Here is a 24,074-nt window from a genome sequence, read left to right as displayed (position 1 = left end):
AGCAAAAGCTAGCAACTTTAAATTCTGTGAAACTTTGTTGACAGACATGTTATTCAGCAGCAATATTTTCAACATGTAATTACTTGGCCAACGATACAAAAACTGTATTTTACAACAAAAAAAACAACAACATTAATAATGATAATAATTTTTATTACAGAAAAATATTAATATTAATCAGTATAGAATTATGGAAAGGTTTGCATTTCCGGTCAAATGAGGACTCTTAAACAACAACACCAACACATCTTCCAGCCAAATGGGGAGAAAAAACAACCTCAATAACAATTGCATTTCCAATATATTTAGAAAAACTGACAAGGCAAGGGCCGAACAAAAGACTTGTCAAAATGGCTCTTTTCTGGCACAAAAGGCCAGAAAATGCATCAATAGACAGGGCAATCTCAAATAAGTTCTCAAAGACAAATTCTCAGCAGGGCAGGCAGAAAGAAGGGAGAGAGGTCACTGTAAATGCACACAAAGACCTTTTTACACAACACAAAGCTTTCCCAATCTGGACCTCACCCAAAAGCTCTTTGTGCATGCAGAAAATATGGATAAAAAGGCTCTGGCGTAGAGTGAGGGGGATTTAACGGGAAGCACAATGGCCAATATCTGGGGGAAATGTGGACATTTGAAAAAAGGCATTGGGTATTGAACTAAATTTCAAAAACAGATAAGCTATAAATACTATAAGGATTTAGCTAGCTAACAGAAGAATAACTTACGAATTCAGCCCAACAACCGAAAACACCAGATTAACCAACAACACTTGCGATTTGACTTGACAACCCACGCCGTCACCTTGTGACAGTTAGTGTAGCGATCAATAAGGAATTAAAACAGAGGGTTTTGAAGAAATGCTCACAATGGCTGTTTAGACATCGCCAGTACTGCAATGTAGACGCCAGTGTTTCAAAGTGTGATACGCCGTGTCCAATGGACTACTATAAAGCTCATTGCAAGCTGGGGAATGAAGAACCATAGTTCAGAATAGAGAATTGAATACAACATCCAGGATGGACATTTTTCTTTGGCACCACCACACATTGACATCACAAGCACATCCCAAAAATTCTCACACATTAAAACTATCAGTTCCTCATTAAACAAAACCATATAATTCAGTTAAAACATAAGACTATAAATATATTAGAAAAAAACTATCTAAGCCCTAAAGGACATAAATATATTCATTCAGAGCCAACCACAACCCTATCCTACATTGATAAATAAATAGAAGCTAGGAATATACATTTAAATAGTTGAGATGTGTTCAGTAGTCCCACAACAAAAGGTATAGCTCTTCAAACTAGGGGTATTGTGGATGGGTGGGGTCGTTAAAGTCAGCTAATGCTTTTCTTTTGAAAAAGGCTACTCAAGGTAGGTTGTGGTCGTCCAATTATTTTTCTGGCTGTGTTGACTACTATGTTCAGTTTGATTTTGACTTTGATGCCCAGGTTTCCATACCAGACAGCATTTTGTTTCCTGATTAAAAACAGTCGCTGGCTTGCTTTTAAAAAAATACAGCCTGTATTCCCTATAAATTTCAGCTTGTTGTCAATTTGTGTCCCCAAATATTTAAAACACTCAAACATCTCTACTGGCTGGCTGTTCAGAGAGAGTGGATAGGATGTTCTTGAATGAATTAATGTTCTTCATTCAAAAAGACGGGTTCAATCGACCCTGGTTTGAAGGTGACTCACAACAACACCCAGATGGCACCCACAGGGCTCACAGCAGCCCTGAACAGACTCTAACCAACCATCCTGGGAAAAGCCCTTGCCCATCTTGTCAAATATAGATGACAGACCTATAGCCAATCCCAGTAAAACAACATCCATCATATCAGGCAGTTGGTGTGTTTCCGGCACAACTACGAATGCAAGGAATAAGTGAAAAAGCCCCTTGGAGGAAAAACATGAGTTAGGTTCTTGAGAGCCTACAGCATTCGCATCCTAAATCTAACTAAACACAATGGCCCAGGTGTTCCATTCTACTGGCGAATGAAAGTTAATATGTATTCATTCAGATTAGAGTGCATGTCCACATACATTAAGGCTGATCGACAAGACATAACACAACCGTACGGGTGACAAATTCTATTTCTTTTAGAAAGTTACGTCCACTTCATGGTGGCGGGAACGTTGTCAATTCAAGTCAGTGTTGCTACTAGTATAAAACCCTTTCATTATCTTTAGTGCATTCGTTCGTAGACATCTTGTCATTGGACTCATACCTACTCAAGGCCAATAATCCGGCGCCAGTGCGGAGATCCTTGAAAGTCCAGGAATTCATGGTAGTGCTGGTTCCAGTGGCAATATTGCCTTACAGAATAGTCCATGATGAGGACATTTTATTCTCCTCAGCTCTGCCGGGGCTAACGGCTAATCCTCAGCGGTCTTGTCCCCGGACTGAGTAGGGGACGAAAAGAAAGAAGCGAGAGGGAGAAGCGAGAGAGAGAGAGAGAGAGAAACAGACAGAGGGCCATGTCTCCCGGGTGCTGTGAAATGGGACTCGCTGTGGGGCCATTGTTCCCTTGCCCAACCGACAGACAGAGACTGAGTGGGCTTTGTGTACATTATGCGGCACCACACGCAACTGCCCCGCGTTTCTCAATTGAGAAGCCCCCAAAAGTGTACATTTATGTCGCTGTCCAGGTGGGGCACAACGGCTTCCACTAGTCAACTACGTCAGACCGTCAGCCACTTCCCTATCTGTCTTATATCATACCCTTGGGGGACCAGAGACAGATATACTGCAGAGTGAACAGGGCAGCAGTAAAGCAGTCAGACAAACTATATAATAAACCCAACAACACAAACAAACAGAGCTTCAGGGAGCTGTAGGAAGCTGTAAGGTGTAGAGAGGCATAGGGAGCTGTAGGGAGGTCTAGGGATTTGTAAGGAGCAGGAGGTGTGTGGGAAGGTGTAAGGAGGTCTAGGGATCTGTAGGAAGCAGGAGGTGTGTGGGAAGGTGTAGGGAGGTGAAAGGGAGCTTCTCGGAGGTCTATGGTTGGTGGGATGTTATGGAGCATTGGGAATGTGCAGGATTTAAGGAGGTATAGGGAGGTTCAGGATGGTGGAAGGAACTTCAGGACAGGGTGAGGAACTTTAAGGTGGTGCAGGACGTTATAGGGAGCTGTACAGAGACAGCAGGGCAAGATATCATTAGCCTTGTTTTTGTGCTAGGGAGAGTGGAATAGAGAGCTGAGGGTATCGTGACCGGCAATCTGGATGACCGATGTACGATCTGCCCAACAGGTCAATGTGTCACAGTATTCCACCGCTCATTAGCAGGTCTGAGGGACAGTAAGGGCCAGGAAGGGAACAGGAGCTGCCATCCCTTCCGAGTAACATCAAAGACAGTGAGAGAGAGAGAGAATATCCAAAAAGGCCTGGTGTCCTCTCCCCTCCGTAACAACAGAGCAACATGGCTGAAACCAAGGACAACTCCTAGGCGGGAATGAACTACGCCTGCTACAGATTATTAAGTGTTATTGAAGGATCTGGTGTTGTCCACCACTCTGGAGGGCGAATGGTTCGCACTCTGCAATGTCATTGTCAGACATGCACATGCGAGTGCGCGCTCGAAACGTGCACAGACACGCACAGAATCCCTAACAATAGGACAACAATGAGTGCAGCCTAATGCAGATAACCATGTTTGGGGAGACAGCGATTAGAGTACAGGGTCTGAAACACTATAATTCTCTGGTTCAATTAAAACATTAACTTACCGTGTCTCACACACACACACACACACACATACACACACACATACACACACACACACACATACACAAATAATAATAAGAAGAATAAAATGGCAGAACACATTCAATAAAAAAGACTTGGCTTGACCATTTCAATTTAGAAGCTGTTAGCACATAGAAAATTGTATGAACTTTCAATTAAAAACACTGGCCACCATTAATACACAGATTAATACATAATGTAGACAAAGATAGATTTGTCATAGATGAACTCCTTTATTCATAATACTGAATAATGCTTCTTTAATTAGACCTATTCTTAGGAAATAGCTTGAAGCCTGGCGGAAGCTAGAATGTTCATACTTTCAAAGTGTGGGGATCATGTTATTTAGTAACACTATAACATCATGGCATAGAAATTGGGATTGGAGTCACGATTATAACCTTCTCTGTACTGGCATTTTACATCAAACACTGAGTATTACCATTTGAGTGGATGGTAAAGGTATAGTTTAGTAATCTTTGTGTCTCTCTCTCCCCCTGTCTGTCTCTCTCTCCCCCTTCTGTCTCTCTCTCCCCCTTTTGTCGTTCTCCCACCTCTCTCTCTTCCTCCCTGACAGTCTCTCCCTCCCCCCTTCTGTCTCTCTCTCTCTCCCCCATTCTGTCTGTCTCCCTATCAGTCAACCTCTCTGTCTGTCTCCCTCTCCACCGGTCTCTCTCTTTCTTTCTATTCCTGTATTTATCACTCTGTCTCCCTGTCAGTCAACCTCTCTGTCTGTCTCCCTCTCCACCGGTCTCTCTCTTTCTTTCTATTCCTGTATTTATCACTCTGTCTCTCTGTCAGTCTCTGTCTCTGTTAGGAGCAGCAAACACTACAATGACAGTGACAGGTAAAAAGCCCAACATGTGAAATGTAGACACCTCCAACCATGGAACTAACACTGTTAACTAGTTGATTCCAGGCTAGCAGCAACACACCAGCAGTGCTACACCAAAATCATATTTTTTTTTTTAAGCAAGCGTACTGAAACAGGACACTAACAGCATCAAACAGACTGTAAGACCTTAACGGGGACCGAGGCAACAGCCTTCCTGTCACCCACGCCCACTCCCACCTTCACCCCTCCTAGTGTTTGCCGCCCAGCGCTGAGGAGCGTGCCGTAACAGCCGAGGCCCCCAGGTGACTGGAGGATGAAGGTGTGGAAGGTGATGCAACAGGGGCGTATGTGTGTTTGAGAGGGTGAAAGAACAGCCAATGTCCAAGCAAAAAGGCTAGCGTGTTCGTGTTCTTTAAGCGTGTGTTTATGTGTGTACTGGCAGGAAGGTCAATATTGGGGTGAGGTGGTACGGGTTTGTCTGGCCGCTCTCTCAGTGGAGCGTACAAAGTTGTAGATTAAACGTCTCCGAGCCAATACACATCTGACTGGTTAGCCTGCCGTTCCAACAACCACGGATCCGGCACACTTTCAGCGGGCATTAAAGAAGGATTATGAAGGTGACTGAACTGTTTCTGAAATGTACCGGCTGTCTGAGAGACTTTTAAATACACTTTAAGAGTGTACTCAACTGGAACCGTGGGTCTGTTTGTTCCTCCGACGGCAGTAAGTGATTGCCCAATTCAACCCAAGGTCCTTAGTATGCCTCTAGCAATGAATGTTCCATGAGTGAAAGCGTAGACTACTACATTTACAGCCCAAGGCATGAGGAGGAACCGTCTCTGTGGAAATTGTAAGAGGTCTGTCACTTACTGTGGTTCCTATAGATAGCATCTGATCACCTAGCACTGTGTCTCATCAATAATAATCTGAAATAACAGTGGCATTATAAACTCACTCGCGGTGAGAATTTGCCTGTATTTTTGGGGTTTTGGGGAATGGAATATAATAATCATTATAATCATCATTAATGCATACAAATCTCTTTGCCTCGCAGCAATTAAAAGCATTCTGAAAGCTTTTAGTAGAGGATAATGGAATATTACAGCCATAAACATATGAAAAGTCAGTCTTGAATAAAACTCCAACATTTTCATTGAGACAATCTAACAGTTCTAACAGTATAGGATGGTGTCCTCATGCAGTAAAAATGATTGCAGATAATCCACTAATCAATAAAATACTTTATTGGAAACTTGAAGCAAGGTTGATCAGCCACATGCAAATTGTGAGACGTGGTCTGACTATGAAACATTGGAGTAGTATAGCTCAAGTAAGAACTGAGAAGTAAAGTACATCTAAGAGTCAAGGGAAATATGCTTAGTGGAATAGATGTACTTGAATTAGGTGTACTTATCTGAGGCAAGAGCAAAAAGGTGTACTGCGGACAACAGAAATTCAACAAATAGTTGTGGGACTTGCTTTATTTAGTAAATAGTTGTAGGACTTTTTACGGTAGTGGAAGAAACATTCTGGTTTTACATTTGAATGGTAAGTAAATATAGGAAGACTTCTTTATTTTTCTAACTTATGGTCAGAAATGATAATCGCTTTTAAAAAGTTAAAATGTTAGGAAGAAAGCCATCGCCACGGTTCCTCAAAGAGAAGTATCAGCAGATTTGAATGGCAGAGAAAGATTATATGTTCAAATTACTTGATACTCAAAGTTAAGGTTGCTACAGCAGAACTCCAATGGGGCCAAAAAAGTTGAGTTTAAAATGAAGAGTGATCATTTCCAATCTGGCCCTCATGTCATCCTTGCCACTTAATCATTACCATCTTCCAATTCGCTTATTCATTCCCTCTCCTCCCACCTGCAGAAAATGCTATAATTTTTCGGTCAATAATGTACAGTATTATAGTCAGCTAAATTATTAAAATGTAATTGTTGTATGGGACAATACACAATGGTTTTTAAAATAAAAATAATAAAAATACAGGGCACATTTAATCATTGCTTAGTTTTTTTTAAACAATATGAAAATATAATTAATAATTAGACTGACTAACATTACATTTGGATTGGGAATGCAAGAAATTCAACCTAAAAAATGTGGGTTCCCAGAATTTATTTCAGATAGTATTCTCTATCTGTCAACCAAATTCAATGGCAAATGCTGTTTGTCTTATCACAAACTTGAAGTGGTCATTCTACGTGAGGAATACTGCACCAAATACATTTTACTACTTTAACACACAAATTGTAGAAAACTGTAAAACACTTTGCGTTCCATAAAACTAGGGGAAAACTAGTGCTAAAAGTCCTGTCATTTCTAAACTGTCCTAAATGGATGAAAATACACTGAAATTAAAGCTGACAGTCTGCACTTCAACATCATAGCCAATGTCTATGTGTCAGGCTTTTACTACTATTGCATCGATTTAGTAGTGCTCAATGACCATAAACAATGTGTGTCTGAGATACTGAAAGTGGTGCTAAATAAGATTCAGATGGATAAAGACGCTTACACACTCAAAGTGGAGAAGACCATGGCCTCCACAAGGACTACTCTGTGGGGAGCAGATGGAATTAAAATTGCCAATTTACTTAATGGTGTTTGCTCACAGCTTTGTTTCCTTATGGTCTGAGACCCACCAGCTTAAAGCTCCACAGGAAGTGACACACAGGATCGCTGTCAGTCACCAGGTATCATGAAAACCATTAAAAAAGTTGCAACGCATACAAAAGCCCAGATGCTGACAACATCTGTGGTCCTGTTGTAAAACACTGAAGAGCAGCTGGCTGTCATTTTCCCCTTATTTTTCTGTCCTCTTTGGATCAGCAACACGTACCAGTGTGATGGAAAAGCTCTACTATAGTTGGTGAACCACAAATGAACAAACCCATCTGTACTAAGTAATTATACACAGGTATCATTAAAGCTCTAAAGCGGTCTTTGAATTTCTAAATTCTACTTAGAAATTGCCAAAAATTTTGTATTCATGTAATAAAAACAAAAGTCTGATACGTTTACTAATTTATTTCCTTCACCCTCGTATGGTCTTTGAAATGCTCATTCCAATTGTATAGACGTTAGAAACAATTAAGATATTTCCATGTATAGTCCTGATTGGCTGGTAGGATGGCTAGACCTACCATTACCCAGCTGAACTGATATAATAAGATCATATCAGCGAATAGGCCAAAAGTTCCTTCCACCTGAACAGACTGACATTTCAGAAATTATTTTCCCACATCCCTTAAGGGCGTTATCCTCATTTCCAAACTGTATGAGTATTAATTCAACCTCTTAGTCTGGAAATATGAAACCATTTTTTATTTTTTTTTCAATGCACTGGGCTTTTAATGCTCCTGGTTATTAAATGCTTTGAAAAGATTGTCAAAAACAATCTACCTAGAAGCGTCTTGATCCCCTTTCTGTTGACCTATGAGGCTGGCTTGGGGGGTAATGATGCCCTCTTTCTGTTTACCTATGAGGCTGGCTTGGGGGGTGATGATGCCCTCTTTCTGTTTACCTATGAGGCTGGCTTGGGGGGAGATGATGCCCTCTTTCTGTTTACCTATGAGGCTGGCTTGGGGGGTGATGATGCCCTCTTTCTGTTTACCTATGAGGCTGGCTTGGGGGGTGATGATTCCCTCTTTCTGTTTACCTATGAGGCTGGCTTGGGGGGTGATGATGCCCTCTTTCTGTTTACCTATGAGGCTGGCTTGGGGGGAGATGATGCCCTCTTTCTGTTTACCTATGAGGCTGGCTTGGGGGGTGATGATTCCCTCTTTCTGTTTACCTATGAGGCTGGCTTGGGGGGTGATGATTCCCTCTTTCTGTTTACCTATGAGGCTGGCTTAAGGGGTGATGATGCCATCTGTCTATTTACCTATGTGGGTGGGGGGGTGGTGATGCCCTCCTGTTACTGGACCTTATCTACAAACACCTTGAGGAAGCCAAATGCCATTCCAAGGTCTTATTTGTCAATTTTTCTTCATCGTTCAAAAGAATCAGCCCACCACCTTGGCTCCCAAGACTTTAAAATTTCGCGTTGGATAAGAACCGGCGCCGAGGTTCCAGGATTTCTCGAGCAACAGGACCCAGCAGTGCAAGGTGGGACCACTACGACTGGTTCCTCCCAAGGCTGTGTGACTTCTCTGCAGAACATCCTAGTGACTGTAAATGCTCCAACACAGGCAGGCACATGATTTATTTTGTTGATGACACAGCACTGGTCAGTCTACACCAGGGTGAGGAGGAAAAGCTGAATAGATCTAGAACAGAAGAAAACAAAGGCTCTGAGGAAGCTACGCTCTTTTATTAATGGCATTTTAATGGCACTGTTCTAATGAAGTCCTCCATCGTAAGCATCTTAACGTCCGGCATGTTGGTATGGAAATGCTAATGTCTCTCTGAGAAATACGCATAAAAATATTGTCATCTTTTAATCTCCTGGGGGATCATGCAGAAGGAGTCTGTAGACAATTGACAGGAATATAGCCCACTTTGAAGGCCCACAAAATACAGATGGACACCAGACAGCTTGTTTCATCAGTAGTTTGAATCTGCCATAGGTTAGCAAGGTACAAAGATAGAGCCGTGTTGTTCTTTGTCCCAGAGGCAGTACAGGTTCGAAATGTTTTAAACCCACCACCGGTAGGACCAGCTGGTTGGCCTACAGACAACACAGTAAGGACTGTCCTGACTGTGCAGATGAACATAGTCCAGCTTAAATATGAATAACTGAGCTCATCTATATCTACTTGTTTATGTTGTTCTGTCTGTGTCTCCACAGGGATAGTAAACCCATCTTATCTCATGCATTTTCATCGATCATTGTTCAAATATGTTTGATCCCCACCTTGTACGCGTTTGTCACGGTCGACGTGTGGCGTGTCCTGGACTTAAAAGCCTGTTCACACATCATGTTCATGCTACAGACCTCTGGTAGCATTGGATAAACCTATTTATTTTGCATCTGCGGACACCAGCTCAAACAGTTGCTGTTAAAAACTCCAAACAGTTGTCACTGACTAGCTGGAGATTAATTTGAGGCTGAGCAAACAATTTGTGTACTTTTTTAAAATGTGTTTTTAAAATTCATTATCAGGTCATGCGGACCAATTTAGTTGATTTTGACATTTGTCGATAAACTCATCAAATGAAACTGCTTACGGCAATTTGTAGCCCTGGTTGTCCTGAAAGGAAAGGGTAAAACACATTAATGTGAAGCTAATAAATGAGGGCAGTGAAAATTATAAATGAAATTGCGAAGAATAAAAATGTGGCCCAAGGATTCATTAAGAAAAAATAAGGTAGACTGTTCCTATCTAGAGGGAAAAAATTGAGAATTCAGAGCGCAGAGAGAGAAGTTGATCTAATCCAATTAATGTCCAGTCCAATTAAAGTCTACAGTCTAGTTTCATTATTAGCATTTATGAGACACCCTCAATGCATTATCAGACTTGTGAAAAAGTTCTGGGAAAAGTTTATTTCTAACCTATTTTCCATCTAATAACACTGATTAGTGAGCTTTTGGACTTGTCAAAGATGTTTTCCATTTTGTTAAAAGTTAATAACAAGCAATTGTTTTTTCCCTTCGGTCTTCTCACGATTTCTGCTGTTCTTACATCTGCATGCTGTTAAGTCCAGCCTAGTTCCCTCTCAACTTGAATTAGCCTGACTTGTCGTCAGCTATTGACTGCATGCCTACCGCAGCTCCTCTCTACGTTTAACACTGGTAAACCTATCCTTTATAGATAACCCATGACTACCTATTTCATGTCTGATGAGCAATAGAACACATCAACATCTGACTCCTGCCAAGTCATCTCGTCCTATCAAATGGCCTCTCTGGCAACAGCGACGGCTGTTCTAGAAACCCATCGGGGGTTGAGGGGGGTGGGCGTGTGGTGAGTATTTTCAATGAGAGGACATTTCACGTGGGTAAATGCCGGCGTGACACTCCAGGCGGTTCCCCTCTGAGCACTTGAGGTTCACAGCTGAGTGAACGGGGATAAGGCTGCGCTTTATTTCCCTCCGACCGTGTCGTCGCACCTCGCCGGGCAGCTGGCGGGAGGTGAGCTCTCACCGGGTATGACTGGGCGTGCATGCCTCGCAGCTCAGAACGCAGAGCCGAGGCGCTAACGGAAATCCTGGGCACAACACGTTCCACTTTTTGGCCGACGGCTTCAACGGGATGAATTCACCCCGGGCCTGCGTCAGGGACAGATGCCAGCTAGGGGACAGTTTCACACAACGGGAGCTCCGCCGACATTTGACGAGCCCTGAAATAAACATCCCCCGTCTCCTCAGCTCCATCCCTCCTCTCCTGTCCGGAGACAGGCCTGGCTGTCCCAAGGCTTGGATCGGATGATTCAGAATGACTGACAGGATCCTGTAACAACAGATGTTTGTTTGCATATGCGAGTCTCTATCCACAATAAGCCATGACAGGACTTCAGGGGAAGGGTACGGTCAAGGTCATGGGAACACACCGACTCCACAATTGGCTCCTGTTGAACGAACGCAGCTGAAACAGGACCAAGATGCTCCAGACACGATCCTGATCACTGCATTTCGAGTCAGCGAAGTGGATACCTTGATGAATACTGCCCAACTTAGGACGCTGAAACCCTTTTCCGACACTTTCCGACAAGAGGCGAGGTGATATTTCAAAAAGATTCTGCTAGTCAAAATGCAGAATCAATAGGCGGCTTCCTAAACCGTAGATTCTCACATGCGGGCCAATTTCTTGCAGGGAAATCTTAGCCGTTCCACTGAAAGACAAGTCTGATGGTTTAGAAATGGTTTTGTGATATTGTTCTTCAGGCTTATCGTTCGGGAGGAATTGGGAGGAATACAGAATACAGTGGGGAGAGGAGAGAGGATCTGCAAAATCCTGTAGAAGTGTTGTAACAGTCATGAAATTAAGTCTCCCCACAAAGGACACACACAGACTGACACACACAGACCCACAGAGCCGTATTCCTCCACCTGCCTCCCCAGACGACGATCCGGTCTCGTATCCTCTCATGTCAAACACCGGCTTAACGCTTCTGTCCGCTTCACTCGCCCTAAGCAAGCAATTCAACACAAACAGACACACACTTCAATACCCCCCCCACACACACACACACCACCCCACCACCCTGTTATCCCACCATGTCTAGGAAGGTCATCTTCCAGTCAACGCACATCAGTTCTCGTTCGGGGAGACACTGAGACAATCAAGATGCCCAGCCAAGTTAGCCCCGGTTTGACTGGGCTCCACCACAGCCAGCCATGAGACAGAGACCTCCAATACAGCTCTTCACGAATCTTCTCATCCTCCTCCATCCCCCTCTTATTTCCTCATCTCTCCTCTCGCCCTGCTCCGATCTGACAGAACCCGGTTCTGACAGGGCTCGGCTCAGGTCTGACCCCCCTTAAATGAGACCGTCTCACTCCAACCTCTGCTGATTTAATCAGAGCTATCATCGTTATTCAAACAGTGTTCATATAACGTGTTAATAAAAACCTAATTGCATATTTATCTGCGTGAGACAGACATATTGACTTTGCAGTAATGTTGTTTGACTTGAATTCTGTATTCATTTTTTGAGTTTACTTATTATCTCTGGATGTCAGAGAAGGTCAATGTTTACATGAACAAGTCGTGTTTGCTAATGTTGTTTATTTAAAGGAAAGGCTCACCTAGAAACACTTCGAAGTTAAAAGGAGTAGTTTGGTATTTGTGATTCCTGCACACATCAAAGCGGGACTTGCTCTTGCAGGTTCTTGCTCTACAACATCTGTGGAGAACCACCTTACCAAACGCAGGAAGTGATGCAGGTCCTAATCGAGGTACTTTAAAGATTATATTAAGATCCCAAGATAGCAGATTCTATGTCTGTAGCAAACACGAATAGATCCCTCTGTTGCATGAACTGCTTGACAAACAGATAGCTGAGTTGTTAGAGATTAGGGTAAGTAACAAAAAGGTAGCTAGTTGCAATCCCTGATCCGACAAGTTAAAAAAGCCTGTCCTTGCACACTTTGAGCACAGTGCTAAATCCGAATTGCTGAGGCAATTGCTCTGGATAAATGCATCTGCTAAATGACTGAAATGTAAAAAATGGAAAGGTCTGTTGGCTGGGCTCCCAATTTGTGAAATCAAACCGCTGCAGTTTATCCAGAACGCCACAGCCCGCCTGGCATTCAACCTTCCCAAGTTCTCCCATGTCACCTCACTCCACCACACACTCCGCTGGCTTCCAATCAAAGCTCCCATCCGCTACAAGACCATAGTGCTTGAACTGAGAAGCCATCCAAGAAAAAAGTGTGTGTTTTGTTTACTGAGGAAACATGTATTTACTAGTTCCTCCCTAGCCTGATTTTTGGTTGTCTCACCTGACCATCTTAAGACGAATGCCCTATAAGTGTTTGTTTACAATAAAAACAATCACTGGTATTTGTTACAGATCCATCCCTGAAGTCCCAAAATGTTATGATACATTCAAAATACAGAAGCACAGACGGTATGTATTGTAGGTAATATGATTTACAGCTGCTTTCAATATTTTTACTCTATTTGAATGCATTTTAAATATGCCCCGCCCACATGGGCTTATAAGACCTTATTTGCTTCAGAAAATGTATGCATGTTCAAATATATAGATTCATTTTCTGAGGTTTACTATCCATTGATTCGGGATAAAGACTGACCAGCCAGTTCCACAGATGCTACAGAACAGGCCGTGTGGAAACGGCAGAACAAGTGTGGTGCACTGTCTCTGTTAAGGCCACCTATTCGAACAAGTTCCCTTCCTGAGCTCTCAGATGAGACAACAATAGTTTGCGATTTCACCACAGCAGTTCTACTGGCGCGCGGAATGACAGACTGTCCTTGTCGCTTACGCGTGAAAGCTCACGAACGAACGAACACACACACACACACACACAGACACACACAAACACCCTATCTGGGATCGCCACGCTCAAACGATTAATCATGCAAAGCAGATTCATTAGAGTTTCTCTCACTCTGTCTCAGTTGACTGAGTGTAGAGCTGAGGCAGAGTGCTGTATCCTACATAACAAATTATGCATCTCTAGCTTATATTGAAGTACTGGGAGCATTTGGCAGTGGCCTGGGTTCTTTTCTTTTACTGGCTGAGTTGATCAACATCTGTGAAATAAGCAGTAGCGGAAACGGGAAAATTAATTAAAATGCTTGTGGGTTGTACAGAAATGGGAGATTATTTTAAGATAGCCATTTCAGGATTAATTTGGGGGGGGGGGGTAAGACATTTTTACATCACCACCGTGTAGAAGATAAATCACTGTGTGTGCTTATTTAAAGTTGACTATCCCAGCCCTGTTCTGATATGATTCCTTCCTTGAATGCTAAAGTGTCTCAAAACATTTGTGTAGCGTTTTATGTCCACATTGAGAGGAGTCTCTTTCTCTATGTTGTCATTTCAGAGAGCTAGCTATATTAATGCATAATATAGTGCCTAATCACAGATGCGAACACACAACAGAAATGTAAAGTAACGGAAAGTTGTATTAAGACATTTGGAGTACATTTTTGTAACACGGACATGTAAAACTACACTGAACAAAATTATAAACGCAACACTTTTGTTTTTGCCACCATTTATCATGAGCTTAACTCAAAGATCAAAGACTTTCTCTATAAGAAAAAACAATATTTGAGAGAAATAGTCATTTTGTGTACACAGAGCAAAGTCTTAGATCTTTGAGTTCAGCTCATGATAAATGGTGGCAAAAACAAAAGTGTTGTGTTTATAATTTTGTTCAGTGTAATTAGCATTTTACATTAGTGGATGAACCATTCATTTTGGGACAAAACAGGGGTTTTGTTCATCATGTCACAGAATTTGACAGAACATATATTCAAAAAGTACATGCAGACAAGCTCATAAATACATTAAACTGTACAAATAATTTGCTGGGGTCTGATGAAGCGGTCTGACCTCCAGGCTATAGATCACACACACAACGAGGGGCTTTGTGCCATGACTCAGACGTTTGTACCCTTGGGAGAAATACCTGTCTTCCATGCCGCTACTTCCTACCGTCCTGTCATTAAAATATGACATTAAAATAATAAAAATACCACCAAAACTTACTTACAAAAACTTTACAAATAATCCTATAGATTAGGATAACTTGCTTCCTATTTAATTTTGACAAGTAGGTAAAAAGCTGTTCAGCTGTTACTTAGGACTCAGATGGAAGTGGTAACATTTTAACAAGGCATTGCCAGTCTGGTAGCTGGTGACATTTTAATAAAACTCAGGCCAAGTAATCTGAAAATAATTGTCACATCAACTCAGAGGAAAAGGTACAGTATCTTCCCTGAGAAATCTGAAAGGGACACTTTCGGATACTTTTTGCCACTTCAAGGCCAAATACTATATCATAAAAATTCTCCCATAAATAGAGTTTTAAAACATAATCTTATCATGGGGGCATTAACAAACAAATTTGAAGATATTAACATACAGTATCTGTCACAGATAGAATGGTTTATGGCTCACCCACTAACCCAGATAAACAGTAATTAATCTATTACAGTGGTTACCAAACATACTTTTTCAAAATATAAAACCCCACTGTATTACATTTACTTTCAACATTTTACCAGTTAAGTAGGACTGAGAAGACATTCATTTTCATTCTCTTCAACAATATATTCAACGCTAATGTTTTCTCACTTATTTCGAGCTATTACAGTCTGACAAAATTGTTGAATAAATCTGAACTTTGGAAAGTTTGAGAAACATAAAGGAAGACGACTATCGGGCAAACGTTTTACCTGATCATCTGTGTTGAATGTAAAATCATTGTTGATGACATTCTTTCTTCCTGATTTAACATCTGATTTCCTGTCCAGTTCATCACCAACACATTTCAGTGCTAAGTTTCTAAGTACCAGGTTCTTGGTTCCCCCACAGGTTCTTGTCACCTCAGCCATGCCTTGCGAGCGTCTTCAAAAATCCCTTCCATGACCTCAGCAGAAAGTTTTGCTGGAGTTTTCTGGTAACGTTAAAGGTTGACGATGTTAAAGGTTGACAAAAACACAAACTATTTTGAAGAACAATTGCTAGCCCGCCCCTCAGCCGCTATTCATGGACCGGGGCCATGCGGGATGTAGCCAGCCAGCTAGTTAGACCAGTGTAATGGCCTGTACAGGCAGCTAATCATGCACAACCCATGTACTAGAAAACCCAATTATGTTCACAAACTGCCTCTGCCAAGTGAAAAATAAGCCTGGGCGATAATAAGGTAGAGTTCTCTTGAGCAACCTTGGCACACAAATCCACGCAGCGGGCAGATATTCATGATATCGAATCGAGCGGCTCATTTAGGATCCCTTGCAGGAAACGCCAACCCCGTGTCAGGGCTGAGCCCCACCACCCCCAACCAGACCGAGCTAGCGACCGACAGGTGCCTGAGGTTCAACTCCAACTCTCCTGTCTCTGGAGAGTACCAGGGTAACGTATGCAACTCTTCTGTCTCTCCATTCACCGCCCGCCCCATGCTCTTTTCTCCCTCGTTAGGGTGTTTTAAATGGGAGACACCTCACCGTGAGTTCCATACATTATCCCGTTCCGCAGTTACCATGGCCCTCGCCATCTTTCACCTCGCACAGCGACGCTGCGCAGCGTTCATTAATCACACGCACAGCTTTCAAGATAACGCTCAGCAGGAGCAGTCACAACGGCCAGTCTTAGAGTGCAGAATGCGGAGGGAGGAATGGGGGGAGAGGTATGGAGGGAGAGCAGGAGGGAGGGAGAGACAGACACAAGCAGTCACATGGTAAAGAGGGAGGGAGAGAGAGAGAGGGTGATGGAGGAAGACAGACAAAGAAGCCGTCACGGTAAAGAGAGAAGGTGAGAGAGATACAGAGAGGAGAGATCTAGGAAGAGAGACAGAGAAGCCGTCATGACAAAGAGAGAGAGAGGAGGAGGAAGAGATAGGGAGGGGGGCAGAGAGGCCTAGACTGACAGGCGATAGGGCACTGATAACACCCGCCGGCTAGAGATGCAGCTAGACTCCCTACCTCCCTGCCTGGCTACCTGCCAGATGTCGTCCTCGCTCTCATTCTCCTCACTCTCCTCTCCATCACTCCGGTCCTCCTACACTGTACCATGCCTCCCACCCACTCCATCCTCCACTCTTTCTTCACATTCTTCCCTCTTCCTCCGCCCCCCACCGTTTACACTCCTCTCCTCACCCGTTCTCCCACTCCACCGGGTGCTATTCTTTTCTGTCCGTCTGTCACCCGCCCTCTGGTGTTCTCCTTCTTTTGCTACTCCTCCGTCACTGCACCTGTCACCTCCTCTCCCACTCCTCCTCTATGCTCTCCGCCAGGGCCAGCGCTGTAAGTCAGTCTTTTAAGGACCTGTTCTCAGCCGCAAACACCGCGATTAGATGGGCAGGGGAAATCTGGAGGAAGATCGGATTAGTCGGGGAGAGAGAGAACGTGTGAGAACGTGTGAGAGTGAGCGCGAACGAGAGAGACAGCGAAAGCGAGACACCAAGTGTGTGGAAGAGGGGAACATAAGGGCAGATTGCTCATTGCATGTGACAGCTGGACTGACTGCTAAATAGCGCCGTCCAATCAAACGTCGACTTGGCCTTGTTATGTTTTCATAAAGCACACTCAAACCAAACCATGAAGGGGATTATACTTTCCTCAGTGTCTGTACGTCTGTATGTGTGTGAGCGAGCAAGCGTGTCCGCGTGCCAGAAGGATATGCTCAGTTTTAGCCTCCTAAGTGTGCGTGCTCAGCTGTTTATCTGAAATCCATGGCTGTCTGAATAGCTGCGTCCGTCAGGGGACAGGCGCTCATCTCTGCTTGCCATTCAGACCCATGTCGGCCGGGTTACAACAAACACAGGAAGGTGACAGCCAGGTAACGCCCCAGTCATCAGCTTAGCCACGCACAGCCATCACTCATCCTGAAGGGACGCACCTGGAGGATTTGGATGAGGACGCTCCTTTTTCGGCGTCCTTCTCCGTCTGTCACGGTCTCACCTCGCATGGGTCTCTCGTTCTAACTCAACCCCCCCTTCCCTCTCTTTCCCAGGTTGTCTTTATCACGCTCGTTCCCTTGTTTTCTTTATTTCACTTTCTCTATCTCTCCTACTGAGAAAGATGGGGGGAATAAAGACGGCTGAGTGAGCCAGTTGTGGAGAAGGCCAGTGAAAGGCCATATGGTCTGAAATGGTTGTTCAGTTAGATGAGTCGTGGGTCAGATCAGTGACAGTATAACACCATGATATTAGGTATGGACTGGGCTGAGGTATCTCTACCACACACACACAGTTGTAATATAGAAGGAATTTCTGCTCGCTTACACAAGGCGCACACAGGGCATAACACCTCTTTCTAGATGCTTCCGTGAGCCAAATCAGCCTACTCTTTTTACTGTGAATTCAAAACCGAAATAAATCTTTCCTCAGAGCTGGAGGAAAACCATCATAAAGGAGTCCTGCCAGAAACACTGTCTGTCAATATCCCTGTAACCCTGAATGAACACAAAGGATGTGCACGTTGGTGAGCGCTGCTGAAACCAAGAGACCAGTGCCAAAGTTGCTGCTTAAACCTCACTTAGCTGATTTAGTAGTCACAGGGCCAAGTAGATAATTCATTCAGTTTTTGAAGCAAGAACATCCATACCTGTTAGTGAAGTGACACACTATGTGTGTGTGTGTGTGTGTCTGGTAGCTGTGCAACAATATACAGGGCCCTCCAGAATTACTGGCCCAGTTGGTAAAAATGTGCGGATAAATATTCAAAATAATGTCTTTCTTGTTAATCAGCTTGAAATTACACTCAAAATATGAGACTAAACTAATCTTAAAATTAGGTAAAACAACAAAAAAAGGACAATAATCCGAAGTTTTCCTCCAGATCAATACAAACATTTCTCACTGAGCAAATTTTACAATAACCATTACACGCCTCGACCCAAACCCCACAGAAAACCTGAAGGTTGAGCAGAAGAGGAGAGTCCTCAAGCGAGGATCGAGGACTCTGAAGGATTTAGAGAGACTCTGCCTGGATGAATGGTCTCAGATCCCTCGCCATGTTCTCCCAACGCATCAAACATTACAGGAAAAGACGGTGGTGTAATTCTTGGCAAAGAGAGGGAGCACAATGTAGTCAACGGAGGGCTGCCAAAACCCACCAAACAAATGTGGCATCGATAGTACAGAGAAGGTTTGACAAACAGCAGCACAAAGACCAGGCTCATCAAAACCCAACAGATACACATGCACTACACACATACTGGGCCTATGGTGCTGCCTCTATCACCTTCAGACAGACACACTGAAAAGGACAGAAAGAAATCATTACGATGAGAACGAGAGCGCAGGGCGGGGCGATAAGGAACTCAGGAACTGCACATGAGACTTATTCGCGGTGCTCTGCTGGCTGTCTATCAGTGCAGCAATCAAATGGGGCGGGGGGGGGGGGGGGGGGGGGGGGGGGGGGGGGGCCCTCACTCCTCCACTCTGAGGGCGAGAGGAGGTTGTCAAGACTACAGTAGCGCGCGAACACAACGGCTGGCTAGCTCTTACTGCAAAACGCTTTCGGGGACAGTCAGTGACTCAGACGGTGTGTCCTTATCGACAGCTCAAGCACTACGCCGAAATGCTCAAAACAGTGGACTATACACACACAAAAAAGCTAATAGGAAACAGGTAAGAACCGCGGAGTCACACGTGCGCCAAAAGCGTTCACTCGACCCAGTGCGCTAACAAGGCTTTTCAAAAACACTCTGCTGTGTTTTGACACCTGCTCCTGGCCCAGCTTTGAATGACACACCTCTACTCCGGGACATTTACCACTGTGGCGTATGCAATGCTGATTTCAACTGATGAATATTTCATAGACTACTTTTCACTCCTATCACGTCTTATTGTTATATGCAACCACCTACCCATTTGTTTACAAAGTAGAATATTCATTAGTACTTCAGGATGGAAAACTCAGGTTGTGATTAGCTTTGGCTATTGGCCTAAAAACAATATTAAAGTATATACAGCCCATTATGAAACATTTTATATATAACAAAACAATATTAGCGTAAGACCTGAAGTAACTACAATGTAACTGACACAATCCTCAGATGGTATCTAAGCAGACAGGAGACAAAACAGAAGAGGAACCTCAGCTGCTGGACTCAAGCTCACCATCACTATTCGTCTCTCCATTCCACTTGTGGTCTCATTCAAATGATTCTCAGGTAGCCCCTGCTCCGACCGCCACAATTGCTTTCTACATCAATCTGGAAACTCATTTGCACACGTTCTATTGATCTACTGATAAAAAAAAAAAAAATCAAATGAGTTGGAAAAAGGAGCCAATCTAAACTCCAGATTAAAAGCTTCATTAAATGTGAAAATTGGTTAGGGAATATAAAACATCTGTCTCTGGCACTGAATCACAAACTCCAAGGTTAACAAACAGCAATTTGTGACACGACAGAGGCAGCAAGGATTGCCACCCTCTGCCACTCACAGACAACACAAGAGTTTGCCAAGCTTTAAAGAAGCTTACCTATAGGTATGACTGTAGGCGTGGCAGGAGAATTGTAACAACAGAATAAAGTGCTTATGACTGTGTGTGTGTGTCTGTGTGTCTGTGTGTATGTGAGCGCTAGCGTGGGTGCAATCTGTGACCTTGGTGCAGCTTTGTAGAGATTTGGCATGGGTTTCAGATAGTGTTTTAACTGCCTCCTGTTAGAACGAGTTTGTAGTGTTGTTTATGGACTACTGGCAACACAAGCTACCCAGATAAAAACGAAAGAACTGTACCCTGTATGAACCAGACTTTACTTGGATAAAAACAAGTTCCCTGTTAAAAAAACTACCCACTTTACTAACAGAAAAAACGTTTCCAAGACAAACCATACTTTAACCAGAGAAAGGCCGTTCCCTGTGAAAAACACACTTAACCTACAGAAAAAACTCTTCCCTGTACAAACCACACTTTACCTACCCAGAGATGAAATGTTCCCTGTGCAAAACAGATTTAACAAAGTAAAAAAACATCTGTGCATAAACCGCACATTACCCAGAGTTAAACTGTTCCGTGTACACAGTGTGTCTGAGAATGTGTATGTTTTTGAGTGTGTTGTGTAACATGACAGGGAGTGAGTCAGTCGTACCTTTAGGATGACCCGGGTCGGTGAACTCGTATTTCCCCATCCCCACCGTCCTCAGCATCTGCAGCCCGTTGGGACCTCTAGGACCATCCTGATTGGACACCACCGGAATGGGCGGGACCGGCCGGGCCGACTGCCCGTTGGTCAGAGGCAAGGCGGGGGGCTGTATGATAGGGTGAGTCGGGTGAGGTGTCAGGTGACCGTTCCCGATCACACTGTGGTTGTGTTGGCTTGGGTGTGCCCCCACGGGACGCCCAGAAGGCGTGGAGAGGGGTGAGGAGGCGACAGGCGGCTGGGCCGACGGGTAGGGGGGTTGGGAGGGCATGTTCAGCACCATGGAGGGGGGTTGGTGGGCGGTGGAGTGCGGGGGCAGCTGGAAGTGAGCAGTCAAAAGCGGGTGCGGGTGAGGGGGCATGGGCGACTGGATGGAGGGGGTCACACCGATGATAGGGGACTGGACTGTGACACTGTGGCTGAAGGAGGGGGGCTGGAGGGAATAGGAGTGGGGGAGGAGGCTGGACTGAGTGACTGGTGCTACAGGAGGGACCCATGGAGGACCTGGGGAGAGAGAGGACATTTTTTTTTTAAAGAAAGAAAGGAAGAACAGCAGAAACCATAAAAAAGAAAGAGACAACAAGGGGGAGAGAGAGAGACAGAGAAAGCGAGAGAGAAACTGTTTTAACATTATTACATTAGCTCGTCAAATAATGTTGTTTTTTTTAGCTAGGCGAAACAAACTGCACGACAAATGACTTCTCATATTGACTGAGTCAATACAGTAAACATACTGACCGTGCAGCCCACAGGGAATGCTTTCAGACTGTGGTATCAATGATGAGAGCTGTTTACCATGTGCTTGGCTAAGTGTATGTATTCACCGTGAACCCGTCAGTGGTTTCTACCCCGAGGCGAGAGATGGAGGGAAGTGTGAGAACCGGCAGAGCAGAGACCAGCCTCATCACAGTGATTAAATTCATCAACATATAGCCCTGCCTCCATCGCTTTTGCTCACAAACTGCTCCAAACCGGCATACGTCACCTTGGCCCTCTCATTCAATCTTTCCCTGCTTTCCTATCTCTTCCCCTCGCTCCCTAATAAATTCTGTTTCCACTCCTCCCTGTATGCATCAGTACACTCCCCAATACAGATTTAAAAGGGACAGACAGGATGGAACCCCCATTATTCTTTCCTACCTGACAATTATTTAAAACTTTTTAAAATCTCTAGGAAGAGTGAATAAGTGGACATATTGGCATTATAAAAGAGGGAAACTAAATCAGGCTCCTGGTCTCGTTTCTTGCCTCGCTTTCCTTCCCCCCCCCCCCTCCCCCCCCCCCCCCCCCCCCACCATCTTCCCTCCCTCCAACACTAACCCATCAACCGAAATAGCCTGCCCCACAATAAGTCTGAATCACACCACACTGCAGAAAAGACAAAGATTAAAACACATTATTTATGACATTTGCCTCAACCTCCATGCAGCATAGTCTGGGGAAAGAGAGAAGGAGAGAAGGAGACGGACAGAGAGAGAAAAGGATGGTGTGAGAAGAGAATTTTCCAGACTGGAAGCCGAGGGCTTTCTGGTGCATCACGACCATCCATTCTCAGGCTAACTAACTCATCACTGCACTTCTCAACGACGCTCAAACCACTCAGAGTACGAAAAATCTGATTGTCTTATTATATTCATATCATTCTCCCCTGATTACCACAATTTCAATGAGGCGACATAACTGATTACAGCTACATAAACATCTCTCTTCTGTCATCTGGACTTATTACATAGTTTTTTTTGGACTGCTCTCCACCTTTTGGTTAGAATCTATCATGACGTAAAAACAAAACGGGTGGATATTTCATGTATCATTTCAAGTGTTGATTCATGTGTACAAATAACACTCAATAGTGTCCAAATAACTACGGTCCGTGGATTTAAAAAAAAGTTATTCAGTAAACTAAATTATTAGCATATTTAAGATTACGCCACACAAGGATCAGTAACACACATTTTATAGTAATCCATTCAGCTAGTTATATTTATTGTACTGAGTCTAACTGGTTTTGGTATTTGATGTCTATGTTTTCTATCCATGTCGATGATTCTGATTGCAGATTGGGGAAGTGAAAATTCCAACGGTTGCATATTCTAACTAGTTTGAATTTAAATATAAACCAGCATGATGTGACTTGCAATAAGGTTGCTGAATGGAAACACTGCAAACCTTCCCAGGATTTCCAGATATCCCAGGTGGGAGACAACTAGAAAATGGAGGAAATAACAGAAAATCTGGAAACCTTCTACCAGGAAGTCTGGGGAAATTACCAGTAAGTGTTGGAAATCGACTTTCAGGCCTGATGCAGCCTGTTAGCTATGATTTTGAGGTCACTTTCTGTTGGTAGTCAGCCCCTACAAGTTGAGCACTTAATAGTGATGTTGAAAAATCATTATTTTGAATTCTAGGATTGTTTGGAAACAGGTTATAACACTATTGCTATAAAGCCTGTACATAACAATACTATGTCAGTACTACTGTATGTACTATGTCACATTTAGCTCTGGAAAAATGGAAGAGACCACTGCACCTTTATCTTTCCTTTCCAAAAAGGTTGAAAAGGAAGTTTTGAGTGAGGAACAGAAGCGTTCAATTTGCAGTGGTCTCTTAATTTTAACCCTTCTGTTCCACACACAAAACCTTCCTTTTAGAATTTTTTGGAAGAGAAGGAAAAAGGTGCAGTGGTCTCTTAATGTTTTCCGGAGCTGTATATGCCCATATGTTCCCTGCATAATCAAAACCATTTCCTTTCAAACTTGGAATACAGCACTTATAATAGTGATTTGACTTATAAATTATGCACATATAAACAACACATCAAGCCCAAAATGGTTTATTCAAGCTAAAATACAAACTTCAAAGCTTTAAGGCTGTACTACCTTTCTAGTGAATGTTTATAAGCGACAGACTAATTTAATTAGTATAACTTGCATAGTGGTAATTAACCCTAAAACTTTATCTCTTGAACCGTTTAATCAAGAAGGCCAAACCAAGTTTTAATGTTTATGCTATCCCAACTCAAAATACTCAAACTCTTATCTACTATGGCTGTATTAATTAGCCTAATTTGGGTTATTAGCCTTAATTAACCCTGGAAGAGTATCTCTGTTCCAAGCTAGAGATTAAACCAAATGTGTTTCACATGTTTAGGTTACCCTAGCCTCTTAAACCAGGCCTAGAATGCCATTAGGCCTGAGGAATACCTATAGGATTCTTGTTGCAAAGGGGTGGG

The 24,074-nt window shown here is 43.4% G+C and overlaps 1 protein-coding gene across 2 annotated transcripts in view; it reads right to left on the bottom strand.

The window, feature by feature from the left end:
* Positions 1-24,074, bottom strand: part of LOC105017509 (kelch-like protein 29) — a 259,421-nt gene that overhangs the window by 92,727 nt on the left and 142,620 nt on the right. For both annotated transcript variants that reach the window (XM_010882176.5, XM_010882175.5), the window contains exon 5: positions 20,792-21,346. In XM_010882176.5, coding sequence (XP_010880478.1) covers positions 20,792-21,346 — 555 coding nt within the window. The remainder of the gene's footprint in view (positions 1-20,791; positions 21,347-24,074) is intronic.

Source organism: Esox lucius, chromosome 18 (genome assembly GCF_011004845.1).
Source record: "Esox lucius isolate fEsoLuc1 chromosome 18, fEsoLuc1.pri, whole genome shotgun sequence".
Classification (NCBI taxonomy): Eukaryota; Metazoa; Chordata; class Actinopteri; order Esociformes; family Esocidae; genus Esox; species Esox lucius.
The sequence above is the reverse complement of the archived record's forward strand: the minus strand, read 5'-3'. Positions and strand labels throughout refer to the sequence as shown.